Here is a 20,711-nt window from a genome sequence, read left to right as displayed (position 1 = left end):
GGTTGGTTATATGTTCAAATATATATTATGTTTAGGATGTTTTTGTTTGAAAAATGTTGAACATGAGTTTTCAGCCTGGCTGAGAACCGGTTCTAATCCTGAGGATATCAATCAGTTTCGAAGCAACACTGAAATTATTTTTCTAGAATCAAACTTATTATCATCATAGATTTATAAGTATCTGTAAATAGAAAATGACCATATATATCAACTACTACTATTAAGCTTGAAAATGAAGGACAACTCATGGACAAACTTTTTCTAGTTTAGTAATATTAGCAAAAACTGACAGGATTAGCAATTTAATGTTTTTATCGTTGACTGTTGCGCAGGAGAAAATAAGTTTAACAAATATTTTTTTTAGTGGAATAAACCTTCCCTCCCCCCTTTAAATTGCCCTTTTAAAAGGTAATATTGGCTTTGCCCCTAGATGAAGTTGAGAGGTATTCTTTGTAAATAAAAAAAAAAATAAGGGAGGGGAAGTAATTTGGGCCAGTGGATAATTCCATGGGGCTGATATAGTCTCCTACCAAACAGCCCAAAACCTGCCATTAAACGTACACAGGCGTTGATTAGATCTTAATGGATAGGTATGGTTAATAAGGGCCTAGTTAGGTTAAAGGTCTTCAAATGGGAAAAAAGTTTTTTAATAAATAGTTGTTTTGGTGTTGATAGGATAGCCCTCTGGCGACATAGGCAATTTACCATACCATTACAAGCTGACATTATTTGTAAAAAAAACAGTAAATCATAATACAGTTAAAGAATGGAAAAAAATGTTTTTTTAAATAATTAAGAAGACATGGTTTTGCTTCAAGTCATTTATATTTCATACTTTATAAATTCGTCAATAAACAAGGAAAATTGTCATGTTGAAAGTTGGACACGCTCATTTTTCACAGAAGCTATTATATTTAAAACTTCTTTAAAAGTCTACCATTTCATTTAAAATTACTGTTTTACCCTCCTTCAATTTGTGATGGTCTAATTTTCAATTTAATATTCATTTACTATCAAAGATATAAAGGGATAAGACAATGGCCGATAAATTGATGTATATCCCCAATGATAATACACAAAATTACCCCTTATGCAGATTAAAATTAGTGGTTGAATTGTTTGAACACTCAACTTAACGAATCAACCCATCAAAATTCACTAAAGTCCCCAAAGTTGTTAAGCCAACGAATAAGAAAACGTTATCATAAAACTTAGGGGACAAGTGTAATAAACAGCCCATTGTCCCTCCTCTCTCTCTGTTTACTTATACATTAAAGTTTGAAAAATTGTATTGTTTTTGTTAGCTCTATATTATTTAAAATTACATGTTTGCCATGAGAAAGCTAATACAATTGATCTTTCTCTCTGAAAATTGAAACAAAAATGACTATTATTTCATAGATTGGTTTTGGGTTACAATAGACTTGCTCATTAGATAACTATTAAGGCAAAAAAAACATGGAAGCATGGTGTTGACCTCACAATTTTAATGATTTAAGTCGACCAATGGGACAATGAAAAACAACCCTTTGCTTGCATGTTATTTTTCTTAAAGTCTTACCAAAGGTTGGGTTTGGATTGGTAAGCCTTTAATCATACTAAAGCTATCAAGGAAGAAGTGTCGACCATTTTTAACATCTTATTCTTTCAATATGACGAGGTTTTGGCCAATTGTCTTCTAAAAAAATACTTTACTAGGAAAGTACAAATAGGACAACAAATCTAAATACCTCGATAAATCAAAGAGAGAGGGGACAATGGGCTGTTTATCACACTAGTCCCCAAAGTTTTATAATAACGCTTTATTTTTCATCGGCTTTAAAACTTCGAGGCCTTCAGTGGATTTTAATTGGTTCGTTCGTTGAATGTCCACACGTTTCGACCACTAATTGTAATCTATTTGTAATCTATCGAAGGGGTAATTTTGTGTGGGGATGTATTTCAATTTATCGGACATTGTCTTATCCCTTTAGATAAATACTCTATAATATACATACTCTATTGAAAAGTTGAATTGAAATAATGTTGCTCGAGTATTTAAGGGTAGAATTAACCTTTGGAAACTATGTAAGGGAAGAGTAAGTAGCAATATCCCATTATCCTGCAGTGGGTCACTCCTTAACTTCCTTAACTGGCGCTTATTTTATGGAAAACATGTTAAATTAGACAGTGGTAAGGTAAAAGCTAAAAAGTTCTATAGTACAGCGAAACTCTAAAAACATTAATATTTGTGATAATTTATCGAATTGAATACAAACATTTTGTAATACCTTAACTACCCCTTAACTTACATTTGATTTATGGAAAAAAAATTGGGCTTTTTACTCGTAGGGCTGGTAAAGAACAAACAAATAGGCTAAAAAACATCCCAAGACTTTAACCTAAAATATAAAAAATACCAAAACCATCTCAAGATCTATGTGAAGCTTCCATAAAATTGAGAACTAAATCGGTTCAGTGGGAATGGAAATCTTAAGCTACGGACAAAACATCTAACTACTTTATATTATAGGATTGGATATGAACCGGAGATCCAATGTCCATTTGTGGGATATCGCCTTACAAAGAGGTACGCACCAGGGAGGGAGTGGACATTTGACTGTTTATTACACTAGTCCCCAAAGTTTCATAATATCGCCATCTTTTGTTAAATTCTTATTGTTCGACTCGTTAACTCAAGTGTCCAAACGTTTCCACCATTCATTGTAATCTACAGAAGGAGTATTTTTTGGGGATGTACATTGTACATCAATTTATTGGGCATTGTCTTATCCCCCAGATCCCTGAGTACGCACACATTACAAATACCCAACCAATCTTTATTTTAAATGGTGAAACGTGAAAGACAATCATTTTTATGGAGACCACCCAAAATAAACATTTTTAGAGCATTAAGATTTCTACAAAAATAAAGAATGAAAGACGTACAGAAAATAAATAATTAGAAAAAAATAATAAACTTTAAGATAAAAAAGTAATTCTACAAAAATTTGTATTAAAACGTTTATCCTACAGGGTGTCCCTCGTAATCTGGTTTTTTAAAAACTCTTATTACTCCCTTAATATTTGAGCTATCTTAGTAAAATAAAAAGTATTTGATAGCCTACTACTGACCATTTTATGGGGTAATGATGAAAAATCCACAAAATAAACAGGAAAAAATCTACGAGGTATTACATAAGAGGTTCATTTTATCGAATTTAGACTAGCCTACAAGAAAATATTTGCTTTGTGAACTTTAGGATTAGTTAGGGTCCAAATAGCTGGTCGATCAGACTTTCTAAGCACAAAAATAGAACAGGCTTGACATGGCATACCAGAAATTCTCAATATTCAAGAAGCTGAAGAGTAATATAAGTGAACAATATGTAAAAATAGGCATAATATTGATCTTCTTTGTTAATTTTTCATGTGAACACGATTCAAATGCACCCAAGAACCTGAATATACCAGATTTTTTAATTAGACTACAATGTCAGTTCTTATAATGTCTGGAGTAAGTCTATGTGATCCACCGTTTGACCACCAGCTACTTTTAAAGTTAATTAAGTCATATTTTTCTTTTGGATTAGTCTTATATTCACTAAAATCAGTATGTTATGTATTACCTTGTAGATTTTTTTCTGTTAACTTTGCGGATTTTTCATCACTATATCATTAAATGGTCAGTAGAAGGCTGCCAAATACTTTTTATTTTACTAAGATAGCTCAAATATTAAAGGAGTAATAAGTGTTTCAAAAAAACCAGTTTACGAGGGACACCCTGTATCTATAATACAAAGTAGAACGATGTCTGTCTGTCTGTCTGTTTGTTTGTCTGTCTGTTTGTTTGTAGCGAAGGATCTCGCTAACCGCTGAACCGATAAGGTTCTCCTTTACAGGATAGCTTCTCATAGGTACCGGGGAGGTTTATAACTATTTTCTTGGGGGTGGGACACCCCCAACCCCCCAAAAAATGAAAAATACCCCCCCACAAAAAAAATTTTCTTTTTAAAACTAAAATTAAAATAGTGGGGTCGACTATCCACCCCACCAAAAAAAAAATTCCCCCCCCCCCCCCAAAGAATTTTTTATTTTATTTTTTCTTTTAAATCTAAAATACGAAAAATTGGTTTGATCAAACCTCTTGAGGCAAAGCCCCTAGAGGCTAGGGGCGAAGCCGCTAGTTATACATATAAAGTAGTAATCTTTTTTTTCTGTAGCGAAGGATCTCGCTAACCACTGAACCGATATTTTTCTTCTTTACAACTTCTTTTATGTCCTGGGATTGTTTCAGGCTGTTTTATTTTTATGAAAAATTTTTGGGTATGCTTCTAGGCTATTATTCTGCATTTCCATAACCATTCGTATAAAGAGCCCCCTAGATGCTAGGGGCACAACCGCAAGTAATACATATTTTACTTTAAAAAGTAGGTTCTGAAAAATACAGAAATTTAGTCTTCACATTTATGTATAAAATAAATAGATTTATTTATTGTAGTGAAAATAATCTATAATTTACTTTGTCTGTCCGCCAGTCAGTTCGTAATGCTATGGGGAAATGTGATTTTCTCTGCTGCTATTGAAGATACCCCTTACCAAAGAGCATAAAGTAGCAACTTACATTTCAATCGGCTAATTTTAACAGGGTCGAGAAATTCACGTTTTTCCCATACCGTTTCTAACTGACAGACGGGCGGACATATCCAACTATAGAGTTGCTTCGCTTCCAAAAAAATAAATTGACAATTATTATTTTAATTTCTGCTAAAAATACAAATGAAAACGGGGGATTGAAATTTGGTAAAAGTGCACAGATATGTAAGAGCAAAATTTGTAAAACGTGAGACTAAAATAACAGTAGTCGTAGTTCTTGACAAAAATGTATCTTACGAGTCAGAATCGCGATTTCAAAAAAGCCTGTAATTTTATTTTATTTTTGAAAGTATTTTGAAGAATTAAGCTTTGAGGAAAATTCAAAGGCAAATAATATTTCTGTAATATGATTTAGGGTATAATCAATGTATTAGAGACACGATCTATCAATTTACACCGTGCATATAAAAAAGTAAATACTAATCCTACTAAAGTAACATGATGTCTGTTGGCTGTTTGTATGTTTGTCTGCGTGTTTGTATGTTTGTACCAAAGGATCTTGCTAACCGCTGAACCGATATGATTTTCCTTTACAGGGTAGCTTCTCATAGGTCCTGGGAAGGTCTTTATCTATTTTGGGGGAGGGTAAGACCGCCCTCAAGAAGAGAAATCATAGAAAATTATATTTTTTACGTTTAGAGTCTCCTATGCAACATAGCTAGGTATTGTATAAACTTGAACGCAATAAAAAAAATCATTTAAAGTGCCACTAGAGACTTTTAGGGGCTCGAGCTGTAGTGCTCTGGAGAGGTTCAATATTGTTTTCTTAATTCTATTGCTTGATCTTAAATTTTTATTATTTTTTTACCAAAACTATATGGTTTATATTGAGAAAAGGGAAGCAATTGGTTTTTTTAACACCCTTTATCAAGTAGTAAATTTCAAGAATTGACAACGTGCATATAAAAATGTAAATACTAATATATAAATATAGGCAGATGGGATATTGAATAAATCAAAATAATGTTTGTGCAAGGAGACATCTCTAAAAATAAACATAACAAGAATGACAACATCCATAAAAGCAAAGCTCTGAAATGGTAGGACAAATGAACATTAAAACTATTAGTGTCAGAACTGAATAAGCAGAATATTTTGTATAAGTCTAAACAAAATTGTAAGAAAATTAGTTTAAAATTTGTTTGGACTTTAATAAAGAGATTCTTCGCTTGTAACATTGTAATTTGTTGTCCTAGGAATCAGTATTCCAAAAATCAGATCAATCGGATAATTATATCACATTAAAATTGTTGTCAAAAAAAGAACATGTTTTAAATGGACGTACGGACTTTCTGGTAACGCGTTCTAAATCGTACCTAACTACTACAGGAATCACCATGCAATCGATAGGACAATTCTAACATGCCTACTTTAACGAAAAAAGCTATCCGTTCTAGACGTAAGGATCTATCCTAATTATAGAAAAGTTCGCTTTAAAAAAGTGCAAAATAGAACCCATAAAATTTAATTTATTTCATCAATAATATTTTAAAATTGTGTCTACACATTTTTCCTTATTTTTTTTTCCAAGCGACGCTAATTTTTACGTATTGAGTCGGTCCGTCTATCCCAACGGATAGCATTTATTGTCAACTTAGGATCCAAATTGGTAATGATGATTCCTTTAACAGTTAGACACAGCTGAGAAAGTGTAGCAACTCTATAATCACTACCAGTAAGTTCATTTTAATCACGATGATTTTGGGTTTAAAAACAATATGTTTAAGTCTAAGATGTAACAGGGACGTCAAATGGGAGCAAGTAAAGGGGTTATTAACTCATTTTCATTCACAATGCAAAGTTTGAAAAGGATAGAAAAATTACATTATGCCTAAATTAACAAATAGAAATTTAAGAAGCGGATAAACACAACGTATATGTAGAAAAGTTTCAATGCCCCAAAAATACTTTGTATTGTTTTAAACATTTAGGGGTTGGCTTATAAAGTAAAGTTTAGAGGGGAGCTTACCTTATCCCCTTAAAATCAGGGAGGAAGAAGACATTAGGCTGTTTATTATACTAGTTCACAAAGTTGAATATTAAAGTTTCATATTTATTGGCTTGCCAACTTTGGGGACTTAAATTTATTTTGATTGGTTGGTTTCTAAATTTGAGTATTAAAAGCTATTGATCCTTCTCAACCCAAGACTACTTTATCAAACTAACATCTTTGTACAGGCCATATATATATTTCAATAACTAAGGTTATCATTCTCAATCGTCCTGTAAAGGAAAAAAACACAAATCAGTAAATAATACATACAAAAAGTCTATTTTTGAAGAATCTGAATAAGATATTTAACGTTTCTTTTTTTTCTTTTTGATTTGAAGAATTGTAGAGATGCATCGCATCTTTATAAAAGGTTATGTAATTAGAAATGCTGTTAAAATTAAATTTTCATAATTCATATTAATAAAAACACATACCTATAAACTTTTTTGACATTTTAAACATATTTACACTCCCGCTACATATCTATTTATGGTCTAACAGCAGACCATTTCAAAACAAACAAAAAAACAGCTGAAAGAAAGGGTTGAAGATTTTGAATGGGCGTAGCAAGAGGGGATTGTGGTGTGGTTGTTATTTTTATTTTTTTAAAAACATTGCAACTGCATTTTACATTCTAATATTTAATACAGGGTCAAATTTACGAATATAATATTTTTCTCTAGATAACAAAATCCAAGGGTCATTACTCTGCACTTGCTCTAATGGCACCATTTGAAAATCATTGGGCTGGTGTCCATTAGAAGAAAAATGAATACCTACAGCTTTAGTTGAATTTGGTTTAATGGAACTGTTATGGGCATTAAATCTATCACAAATACGATTTTTTGTTTTGCCAATGTACTGTGGTTTTAGTCTACAATTGCCAGATTGTTTAACACATGTTATACAATAAATTACATTAGAAGATAAACAATTCATACTAGAGAGAATAGGAAATTTTTCATTTGTTGTTGATGATGTTAAATAATTTGCAAATCTGGGTGAATGTTTACAAAGATTACAATTTCTATTACAATGTTTAAAACCAATCTTTTTTCTCTCTGATTTTCGATCATTTAAAACAGGAAGTTTGGCTCGAATTAAATATTCTCTGAGATTTTTTGGCCTAGTCCACGTAATCATCGGTGGGTGGGGAAAAATTCTTTTTAGTCTAGGATTTTTTACCATAACTTTCCAAAATCTAAAAATTATATTTGAAATAGAGGGTAAACGGGGGTCATATTGTAAAGATAAAACTGGGCGTTTTATTTCAGATTGCTTAGCAACTTTTTGTAAAGCAACATTTCTATCAATAATTTTCACTTTATCAAAAGCTTTTGTTATATAATTAACTTTATAACCACGTGATAAAAGCTTTATTTTCAAACAATCTAATTTGTTTAAAAAATCTAAATTTTCACTGCAAATACGTTTTAGCCTTAACGCTAATGAGTAAGGTATATTTTCTGTAATGTGTGAGGGGTGACAGGATAAGGGCGAAAGATAGTTGCATTTTCGCCCCGGTTTCTCATAAAGGTCAGTTTTGATAAAGTTATCCTTTGTCACAGAAATAACTGTATCCAAAAAAACAACGGTTTTCTTGGTGAAATCATAACTGGCTGTAAACTTAAGATATGGATGGAAATCATTTAAATGTTTAATAAATTTTAAAAGCTCATTTTCACTACCATTCCATAAGAAAAATATATCGTCAATATATCTGCGAAAATGTCGGGGTTGTAGGCCTTTCCATCTTTTAAGAGCCAATTGCTCTACACCAGCCATAAATAGACACGCGAACGTCGGGGCGACTCTTGAGCCCATCGCGGTGCCTATAGTCTGTAGGTAGAAAGTATTATTAAATACTAAAATATTACACGTAAGGACAAATGTAAGAAGTATAATCAGGAACGATGTTGGTACAGATTTATCTTGTCTCTGGTTCAAAAAGTAGCGGAAAGTCTCTATACCTTGTTGAATTGGTATATTTGTGTATAGAGACTGTACGTCCAAGGTGACCGGAATTGTGCCAGGCGGCTGCGGTCCGGCATCGTTCTCTGACTTAAAAAAACGCAGCATGTCAGGTGTATCTTGCCAGTATGACGGCAGGCTTTTAACAATGTCGTTACTGTGCATGTCAACAAAGTGTGAACAGTTTTCAAAAGTGGTACCAGATGCACTTTCTACAGGTCGCAGGGGGGGAATTTTGCTATTTTGTGGCCACTTCTCTTTGGCCACGTGATCTTTAACAAGACCATAAAGGCGGCCCTCTTTAGGTTCGTCTGGGACCAGCCATTTAGCCTGCTCTTTATCGATCCATTGCATATTAAGAGCATTATTAACTTCACTCTTGAGGTTATCCAAGTCATTAAATAACATCTGGCTAGCTACATTTGGATCTAACTGCTCAAAATACTTGTGCTCTGTACCATCTGGGTCTTTGTGTGTGGCATTCAAAATTGTGTTCATTGAATCCACGTAGTCACAGGTATTCATAACTGCAGAGCCACCTGTTTTATCACAAGCCTTGATAACAATTTTGCGATCTTTTTGCAAAGAAATCAATTGCTTCATGGCTCTCTGTTCACGTTCAGGTAGATTTACATGTATCTTGTTGAGATCAGATCCAAGCACGCAGTTAAGAGACCCATTAATGAAGGTGTTGAGTTCAGGTGCTGCAGCATTTGTGGGAAGGTTGGTACTAACAGGTTTCCAAGGTTTTTTCACGTAAGTTTTATCAGGGACAAAATCAGGGTCAGTTTTGTAAAATTCTTCAGTCCATGCCATGGTTCTACGTAGCTTATCAAACCCAGCTATAACATTTGTTGTATTAACTGTTTTTGGGGTGACACTATAGTTAAGGCCCCTATTAAGCAAACTCTGCATGTCTCTAGACAGAGGAATATCACTATAATTTGTAAATTTGAGTGTCAAAACGTTTTAACTACTAATTGTAATTTACAGAAGGGGGTGATTGGTGTACAATCTTTGGGTATGTACATTAATTTATCGGCCATTGCCTTATCCCTTTAGATGCCTGCCTTAAAATAATTTAGAGTTGGATCCAGCCTGCTTGTCTGTAACTGCCAGACTTGCCGGGACCAGGGAATTCCAACCCTCCCCCTCCATACTCCCAAAATAAATCACTCCCCAACCTAACATTTTTTTAATCATTCAAATGGTTGTCGACACTCTTTTTAGACGTTTATACAGTTTCAATTAAGTATCATTATTATCGAAAGAACAATTTTGCCTTCAACTAACAAGTATTTGTCAGAAAGACAAATTGAGTTATAGAGTATCTTCGCTACTATAGTAACGATTACAGAGTTGATACGATTTAAAATTAGTAACCTAACTGTTATAGGAATCATCATGCAAAGTTTGAAATCGATAGGACAATTCTAGCATGTCTAAATAAACGAAAAGAGCTAACTGTTACGGACGTACGGACGGACATACAAACATACGGACGGACCAAAACTAATTATAGTAAAGCTATGCTATAAACACATTAGAGTACACTGCAGTGCACAGTACATATTTTGTAATTGAAATTTCTGCTCATTCAAACGACTTTTAAGAGTCCTCAATAATTTTCTTTTTCAACCCCTAAAATTTACCCTTCCCTTTCCAACATTCCAATAAACTGTCTTCCCCTTACTTTTGGGATCGTAGCTGCTCTAGTTTTAGATATGTCCACTTGGACGTCCGACTGACTCCATTATTGACATACAAGTTTCAAAAACAACTACACAGTCTACTCTTTAAAAATACCAAATGAAGTTCTACAGTATCTACACAGTCTAATATTTGCAGTATAAAAACTGTCTGAACTCTACAGTATCTACACAGTATTTTTAGTTTTTAAGTTACTACTTACCGTAAATTTATACTATGGTTAGGTGAAGAATAACTATGGATTAAGTGGGGTTTAGAACAGCCCCACATGGGTTATACAAAGATTCCATTTTAAATCCCTTAATTGCATATATCCTAATAATAAAGTAACAGGATGTCTATCTGTTTGTCTGTCTGTACTAAAAGATCTCGCTAACCGTTAAATTGATATGGTTCTCGTTTACAGGGTAGTTTCTCATAGGTCTTGGGAAGGTTTATAACTATTTTGAGGTAGGGCACCACACCATCCTCCTAAGAAAAATCGCCCCCTAGAAAAAATTCTCCCCCCAAGAAAAAAATAGCCGCTAGTTTGTACATAAAAGACTTGAGTTGCACTACTTTGGATGTTTGCCATACTTGTTTTTTTAATGTCCATTGACTGGCCTTTAGTTTTATGTCTTTGTAGAACAAAGATATTTAAGATTGTGTAAATACCAAGATGCCCCCCCGCAGGGTTCCAACCCTTAATTGAGGGACAATGGTTGTTAAACCCCCTATGAACTACCCCTAGCTGGGGGATAAAGGGATTGTTGTTATAGGATTTCAATGTATTTTATTATATAAATAATTACCATTTCAGGGAAGTTTCATATGGGTCTTGGGATTTGTTTAGTCTATTTTTATGCCCCCTTGATACATTTTTAATTACAGAGCCCCATTTTCTAGGGGCGCAGTCGCTTAGTTTAAAATAACGATCTTAAAATCGGTTCTACTAATATGAATACCCCCTTGAGAGAGGCTTGCAATTTGCATGGCGATTTTAGATGTTGCTATCTTTGATTTTAAAGCTCCTTAAAGTCAAGATCTCACTAACCACTGAACCGACCGAGTTATTCAATTTAAGAAAACCTTACCTATGTGTTGAATGTTTTTATGCTATTTCAATTTAAATCTTTTAAATCTTAAATCTTTTCAAGTATTAGAATGGTTTATGACTATTTTCTACCCTCCTTCCCCTAAATGCATGGGGCGAATCCACCAGTAGTTTTGATATAGTATTAAGAGTATGGAGAATTCTTTATTGTGCAAATTCTCGCTTGAATTCATATTGTCTCTTTCTCCCTGTGCTCTTAAGGAACTGTATTAAAAACAAGGATGACAATATACAAAAAAAACAATATAACTGTATGACGACGGCTAACAGTGCAGTGTATCAGTGTATTGGGTGGCTTACATTGTGATACTGCAGACTGTGAGGCCTTTTTAGGTTTATTCTCAAGAGGTGTTAATACATTTAGATTAAGTATCTTCATTTTGGTAGTCATTTGTACTTGTAGTAGTAGTAGTAGCTTGTGTAGTCGTACATTATTAAACTAATGGATATCTGCTAAAATGTTAAATTCAGTTAATTGTACATTGAATATAATTTGTATGTCCCCAATAATATTTTGTTTGTGAGGAAGGTTTAGTGATTTTATATATAAATATCTAAATTAAAGAAGTTTCGTGATTTTTGAAACTTAAACATTACTAGTGTATATAAAAACTTCCTTTAAGTATGGCTTCGAAACCGTATAACAACCGCTTGATTAGAATCAGTTCTTAATCCTACTAAAAAATCATGTATTGCAGCCAATTTTCACGAATGTTAAATAAAATATTAATACCATTTTTGTTAGCCTTCGGCCCCTTGGGTCTAACAAATCTGGTTTAAACTTATGATTTTTTCTTTTTTATATCCGCGGAAAGCTGTCTATTATACGATGTGATAAATACTAACTATTATCCAAAAGAGAGTTTGTTGTAACAGTTTGATAGTAAACTTTTCTTTAAGGTTACAATAAATCTTCCAGATAAGATATGTGAAATAACAAGGTTTACAACGATTGGATGGACAAACGAACATTAAAAATGAAAAACAAATATATTTATACATTTATTATATACAAACATAAGCATAATAACAGTATGTTATAAGACATGTTAAAATTTTAAAGAAAGATTTTTTTGATTTATCAATAGATTCTTTGATATCTGATCGTTGAGCACTGATACCCTCTCCCTCCTACCGTCATATTTAAAACTAGCGGCTACGCCCCTAGAGGCCTCTATGGGCACTTGGGGAGGGGAGAGTCGAATTTGATAACCCAATTTATTATTTTAGTTTTTAAAAGAAAAAGTAAAAAAAAAATTTATGGGGGGGGATTTTTTTCTAGGGGCGATTTCTCTTAGGAGGGTGTTGGTACCCTCCCCCAAAATAGTTATAAACCTTCCCGTGACCTATGAGAAACTACCCTGTTAAGGAGAACTTGATCGGTTCAGCGGTTAGCGAGATCCTTCGGTAAAAACACACAAACACAATATAACCTCTCCTTTCATGACCTAGAGAAATAAACAAACATACTACCTACCCACCGTGATTTTCAATTTGTTTTCTAAAAAAGTCAAGGGGGGGGGAGTGCTTTGTGTATAATCGCCTACCAATTTTTATGCCTGACCTCTGATTATCATTATATTCAGGAAGGGAGGGGACAATAAGCTGTTTTTGCACTAATCCCCAAAGTTTTAAAATAACGTTTTCTTATTAGTTGGCTCAACAACTTTATAAATTTTGATTGGTTGGTTCATTAAAATGAGTGTTCAAAAGGGTATTTTTGTGTATCATCATTAGGGATGTAAATAAATTTATCGGCCATTGTCTCGTCCTTTTAGAACCCTGCATTATATTACTGATTTATTTTGAGATCCTTTTCCACTGTTTGTCTTGTAACAGACATCATCAGATCTTTGTTGGCCTCAAATGTATCCAATGCAACCTTAAACATAAAGGTTAAACTTTTTTTTCTGAATTATTACTTATTTAGCGGCTACGCCCCTAGAGGCCTGTTATGGGCACTTAATATTGAGGAGGGATAGAATTTTGCCCCCTTCCACATTTTATTTTTAAAATGAAAAAAGTGAGGGATGGAAAATGGTACCCTACCCCAAAATAGTTCCAGGACCTACTAGAAGCTACACTGTAAAGAAGAATCATATCGGTTCTTCAGCGGATACAAAAAGATTACAAGATGTGTGAATATTTGTTAATAATTTTTCTATGGGAAATTTTATTGTATTTGATTTGTTAGTTCATTAAGTTGAGTGTCCAAACATTTTAACCACTAATTGTAATTTACAAAAGGGGTAATTTTGTACATCATCATTGGGGATGTACATTAATTTATCGGTCATTGTCCTATCCCTTTAAAACCCTTTCAATACCTGTTTCATCTCTGGCCAGGCATACAGGTCTCTGTAAATAGGACGCACATGCTTTATCCTTCCAACATGCGTCACAAGATCAACTGCTGCTGGAACTATTTTCTCATACCTGCAAATTTTCAATGCTATTGGTCAGCCTGACGTTTCAACCACTAATTTTAATTTACAGAAGGGGTTAATTTTGTGTATCATTACTGGGGATGTAAATCAGTTATATCGGTATTATGTCACTAAAAAACAATTGGGACAAAATCCATAAAAAGCGAAGCACAAAAAACAATGGATGGTAAATATTGAGATATAAAGAGTATTCGTTAAAATAAAAATAGAAAAAAATTCATGAAGTCTTTCTCCCTTATTTATATATTTTTTAATACTTTTATTATGAAACATGACTGCCAGACAGAGGGACAAAGTAAATTACAAACAGGATTCTCATTAGTATATTGAGAAGTCACAAAAAAATCTGTAGTCTATTTTGAACAGATGAGAAAATCACATAGTGTTATGGACTGACTGAAGGATAGACGGATAGACAAAGTGAATCATAGAGTGGCTTCGATGTCAAAAAGTAGCTGTTTATAGTGCCTTCACAAAAATGACGTCATAGAATACAAAAGACCAATCATAGGATGATACACAGACTAAATTACCAATGGCAGGTCAGTATAAATTTTAATGGACCAATGTTTGGCCAATATGACGTTATTTTTATAGGCACTATAAAAAGCTTTATTAAAACTTTTTTCACCTGGCAGCTAATCCAATTCTGATCCATCTAAATATGATTTCAATATTCTTGCTTACATCGAGTTGGTACAAATGTGTCAGTTTCTCAATGGCAGAAGACTGTTCAGAAATTCCTAAATGAATCATACAAACTAATAATTAATATTATGTCTGTGTGTCTGCCTCTCTGTGTGTGCCGAAGGATCTCGCTAACCACTGATCCGATATGGTTCTTCTGAGAAGATGACGGGTAATAAAAATCTGAAATAGAAATGACGCAAATGACGCAAATTCTGACGCAAATTCTGACGTTTATCTAAAAATGCAACATGTAATAATAGCTATTAAAACAATTTTCAAGCATAACTTTTATCTTATTAGGATAACAATTAAATAAGAAAAATATTTTTACCATATGAAATTCGTGATCAAACACCTAATTGAAAAAAAATGCAAGACATAGCTTTTATTTTAAGAAAGACTAGGGGCAACGGACGCCCCCAAGAAGCCTCTAGGTGTTCTTAAGGTGGGAGGGGGATAAGTCAACCGCCCTTCTACTTTTTAATTTGAGTTTTAATAAGAAATATTCAGAAAAAAAATTGGCGGTGTGATTTTAAATTGGGAGGGTGGAGATACGCTCTCCCAAAATAGTTAAAAACCTTCCCTGTACCTTAAAAAAAGCTTAATTGCAAAGGAAAACCAAACAGATGTCATTTTTTAACAATTTTATAAAAAAAAACATTGGCGCACTTGTATAAACACCTTATCACTAACAAGTTTTGAAATAGACAATCCAGATCCATCCAGTTCAAAGGGAATGGAGAAAGAGAGGGGGTGAATCTACCCGAAAATAGTTATGATCGAGATCTTCCTTCATCTTCTGAGAAGGTTTATAACTAGTTTGAGGGAGGGTACCGCCACACATCCAAGGTATATCATCCAGGGAGTAAGGGAGGGGACAATGGGCAGTTAATTCAATTTTATAGTTGTGACCCTTTAAGGTTGAAACCCCAGATATTTCCAGATAAAACAAGTATTTGCAATATAGCAACCTTTAGTGGAAATTTTTGACTTTTTGAATTGTTTTTAATTCGAAATGCACCATCCTTAAACTGATGCTTTACTTCAAGCCCTTGATTCTAGAGATCAAAACCCTTGTTTACAATTCATTTCCATAATTGTTATTATCTAAACCTCGGAAAATTAAGGACACATACCATTTTACTTTTACAACAGTTTTTACCCAATTTTTTTTATTGTATTTATTAAAAAGCTTAGACATGAAAAAGCCTTTAAATAATTATATTACAAAACTTACTAAAACAATTACCTTCCTACAGAACTTTTAACTCAAGTTATTTCATTTAACGAAATAAAAATGAGATACCTTGCGTCAAAATTTCATACTACATAAATAAAATAGTTGAGAACATAAGTACATCTTAATTTTAAAGATCTTAAGGTTTAAGTAACATATCTTAGGATAACTGGTAGCTGCGCTCCTAGCATCCAGGACAGAAAAATAAAATAACACCATCTTGAGATTTTAATGATAAACAAACCTTGAACAACTCAGGGCTTCGTGAATTTTCCTTAAAATTTTGAAATTAATCGGATCATTGATTACAGAAATATTAAGCTAAAGACAAAAAACTTTTGCCTTTACATTAAATCAATAAGAAACATCTAACATGTCTAAAGTAACGAAAAGAGCTAACCGTTACGGACGTACAAATGTGCGGGATCTAATTATAGGAAGGCTTTGCTCATAATAACTAATAATCTTAATATAATTTCTTTCTACAACGCACTAATCGGAATGAATTTACATTAAACAAGAATTAGATATAAAAAATGTAATGATTCAATTTACAAAATAATTTTCAAAATCAAAATATTCTGTCTGCTTGTTATTGTTTATCTTTTTGTTGACGCGCTAGTTTGCCGCGAGATTATGCATGATTTTGCGTGACGTCATTCATAATTGGTCCCCAAGATTGGTTAGAAACTGCTAAATTCTTGCATGTTCCCTTTAAGCCAGTCCCCAAAGTCTGAGACTCCTAAAAATTGAATATTCGATCCATTGTCCCCTCCCTTACTCCCTGTATATCATCACAATAAAAAATCCCCCCCACCCAAAAAAAAAACTTTTTTCTTTTTAAAACTACAATTGAAAGTGGTGGGGTAGGGTTAGAATTGCCCCCACCGCCCTTAAGAGAACTATAGAGGCCTCTAGGGGCGTAGCTGCTACTATTTTATAAAGTAGTGTATAGTATAAAGAAGTAAGGCTTTTCAGTCTAAAGCTAAAGATCTCGGAAACAGCAGGTCTTATAAGCTTGTGCTTTTTTTATAATCTTTAAATGCAATGTGATAGTTTTAGATCATTTTCTAAAACTACCTCTTGTCCCAAAGAGACGAGGGTAAAGGTGCAAGTGGTTGAAACGTCTTGACGTTCTATTAATGAACCAACTGATCAAAATTCAATAAAAGCCCAATGTCACCTCTCCCCCTGTATCTTACCACAACTTGTTCTGGAAGAAAATCTCGTAGGTCGTCTTTGCTAAAAGGACTCTCTGTGTTTGTATCCCAGTGCTGCCACCTTGCGGACAGGTTGTAACAAGGTGCAGCCAGGCTGGAGTACCAGTCAGGTTTCACAGGAGGCATTCCAGTGCCATACAGCCATGCGTCCCAATCTATCTCCTTAAAAGTTATTCTTTATTCTATCAATATTTTTTTGTGTAATGTGCTGTTGGTTTAGACTAGAAGGAGGGTGGATGAAGCTTATAGTGCCTATAAAAAAAATTTCAAAGGCGCTTCACACAACCCACAAGCAAAACAATGCGCACGCCACTGTTTTAGATACATTAGTAGTACCTAGGGACTAGGGAATGCTATTCAGACAAACAACTCTATACTCTAAAGAACCGGTTCTAATCCAGCGGATATTAATCGGTTTCGAGGACACATTACAATCTTTCCCGATTTTGTATTACTTTTGTGGAACATGATTCCAGTTACGTCATATTTTTCTTTCCCGAAAAAGGGAAGGGGGGACGAAAAAAAATGGGAGAAAAGGGGGTTTTCCCCATCTCTTTTGAAGAGATTTTCTTCCCCCCTTCACTTTTTCGGGAAAGAAAAATATGACGTAACTGGAATCATGTTCCGCAAAAGTAATACAAAATCGGGAAAGATTGTAATGTGTCGGTTTCGAGGCCATACTGGAAAATTTATACCTGAGTGAATGTTGAGTTGACGAAATAATTCAAGAAAAATTCCTGTAGTGTAATAGCTTAAAAATCAAATTAAAGTTATATAAAAAATGCATAAAATAAGGTGCTTTTAAATTATTTTAAAGGCTTCAAAATCTTAATTATTTGATTTTTAATTCCTTAAACATATCAGTTGTAATAGATTGATACTTGAAATTTTCCAGGTATGCTCTTAAAAAGTTCTCAAACTCGTTTTCAACTCCAAACTAAAATAAAAAGATTAAATTGGATTTGGAAAATCAAATATTTTGCTAATGTCAAAGTGAATATGAAAATCTAATACTTTTTAATAAACTAGCTCCTAGCATCTAGAGGCTTGAAAAGACCTTAAAACCATCCCAAGAATTAAATCCCAATCCAATGTGAACCTTTTTTGAAGTAGAGAACCCAATTTGTTTAGTAGTTAATGAGATCTTAATCTTCAGACAAAAAATCCCTTACTACTTATATAATTTGATAGTAAGTAAAGTGCTTTATTTCTTGTGGTAATCATATTTGGAACCATCAATCCTCAATCCTATTATATAAAGTAGTAAGCGTTTTTTGTCTGTCCCAAAGGATCTCGCTGACCGTTGAACTGATATAGTTCTCCTTTACAGTGAAGCTTCTTATAGGTCCTGGGAAGGTTTTAACTTTTTTAGGGGAGGGTGTCTTCACCACATCCCTCCCACAAATTTTTACTCTTTTGAAACTCAAATTTAAAATGGGATGAGGTCGACTTTTCCCCCCTTCTACCTTAAGTGCCTCTAGAGGCTTCTAGTGGGCGTAGCCGCTAGTTCTATATATTATACTTGATTATTTTTTTCTTTTAAAGTCATACAGTAATTTTACCTGTAAATAATTAGAATCAACTAAGTCCTCTAAATACCAAAGAAAAGTTGACCCTTTTACATATGGCATACCTATCATAAAATAAATCTATATATCAAATAAAATTATTAGGCCTTTTTGAAAAAAGGCATCTAGTTTTCACTTCTTCCACGAATTCCATAAAAAAACAATGCTTTCTTACCATTTGTTTCGCCCTTGGGACGTCTAAAACGATGGTCTCCAAAAATGTTTGTCTGTCCATCTGTCCATTTGTTCTTTACAAGTATTTTCCCCCCTCCCTCTAAGAATAGTTATTTATTGCACTGTATCATTAACAGCTTTCCGCGGTTATAAAAATTAACTTGATTATAAGATTGATACTATTTTTGTTTAACCCCAGATGCTGAAGGCACGGGCTAACTAAACTGGTCTTTATATCATGATTGTGTATTGATATATTCGTAGAAAACAACTGAATATAATAAGATACGATACGATACATAATTTTTCAGTATAGCTTAGAACCAGATTTAATCCAGTGGTTATAAATCGGTTTTTGAAAAATCTTACTTGAGTAGACTTCGCTAGGGTTTTGTCCTCTCAAATCAACAACAAGCTTTGTAAAAGAATTATTAACTCCTAAAACCTAAAAAATATGCAGCAGATATAAAACTGTGTAAGTATTTAGGGATGTTAAAGAATGAGGCAATAGCCCATAAATTAATCTACACCCAAACTACTCTTTTTGTAGAATACAATTAGTGGTTAAAACGTTAAGATACTTAATTAATGAACTAACCAATCAAAATTAACTAAAAGTCCCTAAAGATGTCAGGCCAACAAATTTGAAATCGTTGTTATAAAACTTTGGGGACTAGTGAAATAAACAGCCCAATGTCCGCTCCCTCCTTGGAAAGTATTACTAAATTTATCAATAGAGTTTTAAGATCAGCCATTATGCAAGAAAATAGTTTTCCAGTATGGCTTCGAAACCGATTGATATCCACTGGATTAGAACAGGTTCTCAGGACTAAAAAATGTATAGCATCGTATTATTGAAAATGTTCCAAGAATATTAAAATAAAAATCTTAAAATTAATACCAATTTTGGAGATGCGATCCCCAAATTTCAAAATTCTTTGAACGTACGAACACGACTTTTACAGAAATGCTTCGCATCTAGTCCACTTACCTATATTTACTATAAATTTTACACCATATAAAATTCTGATCTAAATATTTGATTGACAAGCCATGGTAATTATCGGGCGTAACTCAGGCACAAGATACAATTACTTTGGCTAGCCCTTAGGCACTTTTTATATGTTTTTACGAATTTATTAGTCTATTCTTACCAATATAATACCTTATATGGGTAAAGCTAGCCTAATCATGGTAAACTGTATGTGATTGATTGTTATATGCTTATTAAAACATTATGTCTATTGTTAAAGTAACCATGTAACCATCCTGTACTAGTATGTATGCCTACAACCATAGTTTCATTAACGTCACAAGTTTAACATACAAACACTTTATTAAACAGACAAGGGCTTAGATCCTGATAAATAGTTGTTGTTATAACTTGCACTTCTTAAAATATCTCAGTTATTCATTGACTCTCAAACCATCAAGTTCTTCTGGCTTAAAGGTAATGACTTAGTTGTTTTGGCATGCATTGTAGTTTAAATTTAGGTCCCTCAGTACTTAGCATGAATTGTGCTTAGGTCTTATGTTAAAGATCTAACACTTTGCACAATTCAATGCTTTGGACTTAGGGCATTTTCTGTCCTATACTACTTATGTTTATTATCACTTATCCTGTAAATATTTTCATACTTAACTTATTCACTTGTAATGTAAATACACTTTATAAAACCATCTTCCTTCTTAAGTGCTTAATATACTTATATGATATAGATCGAACACCATAACCAGCCATTTATTCTTAGATTAAAGCAATATAATACTTCGCGTGGGTATTTGTTGAGCTACCACGGGTTCAACTAAATTCGTATTATACTTGTGGGAGTAAAAGGAAAAGCATTCTAAACTGACGAACCGACGATGAGAATGTCTATGTGTATAGCAGTAAAAGTAGGTTTTTAAGTAGTACTCATAGAAGAGCGATCTCCATACCATAATATTGGACAAGCGCCCCATTCGCACTACCA

At 33.4% G+C, this 20,711-nt stretch overlaps 2 protein-coding genes and 1 long non-coding RNA gene across 3 annotated transcripts in view; all 3 read right to left on the bottom strand.

Annotated features, from left to right (window-relative positions):
• LOC145323441 (uncharacterized) overlaps window positions 1-20,711 on the bottom strand; it is a 383,852-nt gene that overhangs the window by 338,918 nt on the left and 24,223 nt on the right. The gene's annotated exons all lie outside the window — the stretch shown is intronic.
• Window positions 6,805-8,836, bottom strand: LOC145321605 (uncharacterized). Its single transcript, XR_013880334.1, has 2 exons — window positions 7,063-8,836; window positions 6,805-6,858 (listed from the first exon to the last, which is right to left on the bottom strand). It is a non-coding gene; the product is annotated as an uncharacterized LOC145321605 (long non-coding RNA).
• On the bottom strand, window positions 13,132-17,122 carry LOC145321483 (leukotriene A-4 hydrolase-like). The gene is made up of 4 exons (XM_080162904.1): window positions 16,960-17,122; window positions 14,481-14,592; window positions 13,730-13,838; window positions 13,132-13,284 (listed from the first exon to the last, which is right to left on the bottom strand). Exons 1-4 carry the CDS (start codon window positions 17,120-17,122, stop codon window positions 13,195-13,197), a joined length of 474 nt encoding a protein of 157 aa, XP_080019030.1. The 3' UTR covers window positions 13,132-13,194.

Source organism: Acartia tonsa, chromosome 6, assembly GCF_053477335.1.
Source record: "Acartia tonsa isolate MP-2025a chromosome 6, ASM5347733v1, whole genome shotgun sequence".
Taxonomy (NCBI): domain Eukaryota; kingdom Metazoa; phylum Arthropoda; class Copepoda; order Calanoida; family Acartiidae; genus Acartia; species Acartia tonsa.
Note: the sequence above shows the minus strand (reverse complement) of the source record. Positions and strands in the feature narration are given on the sequence as shown.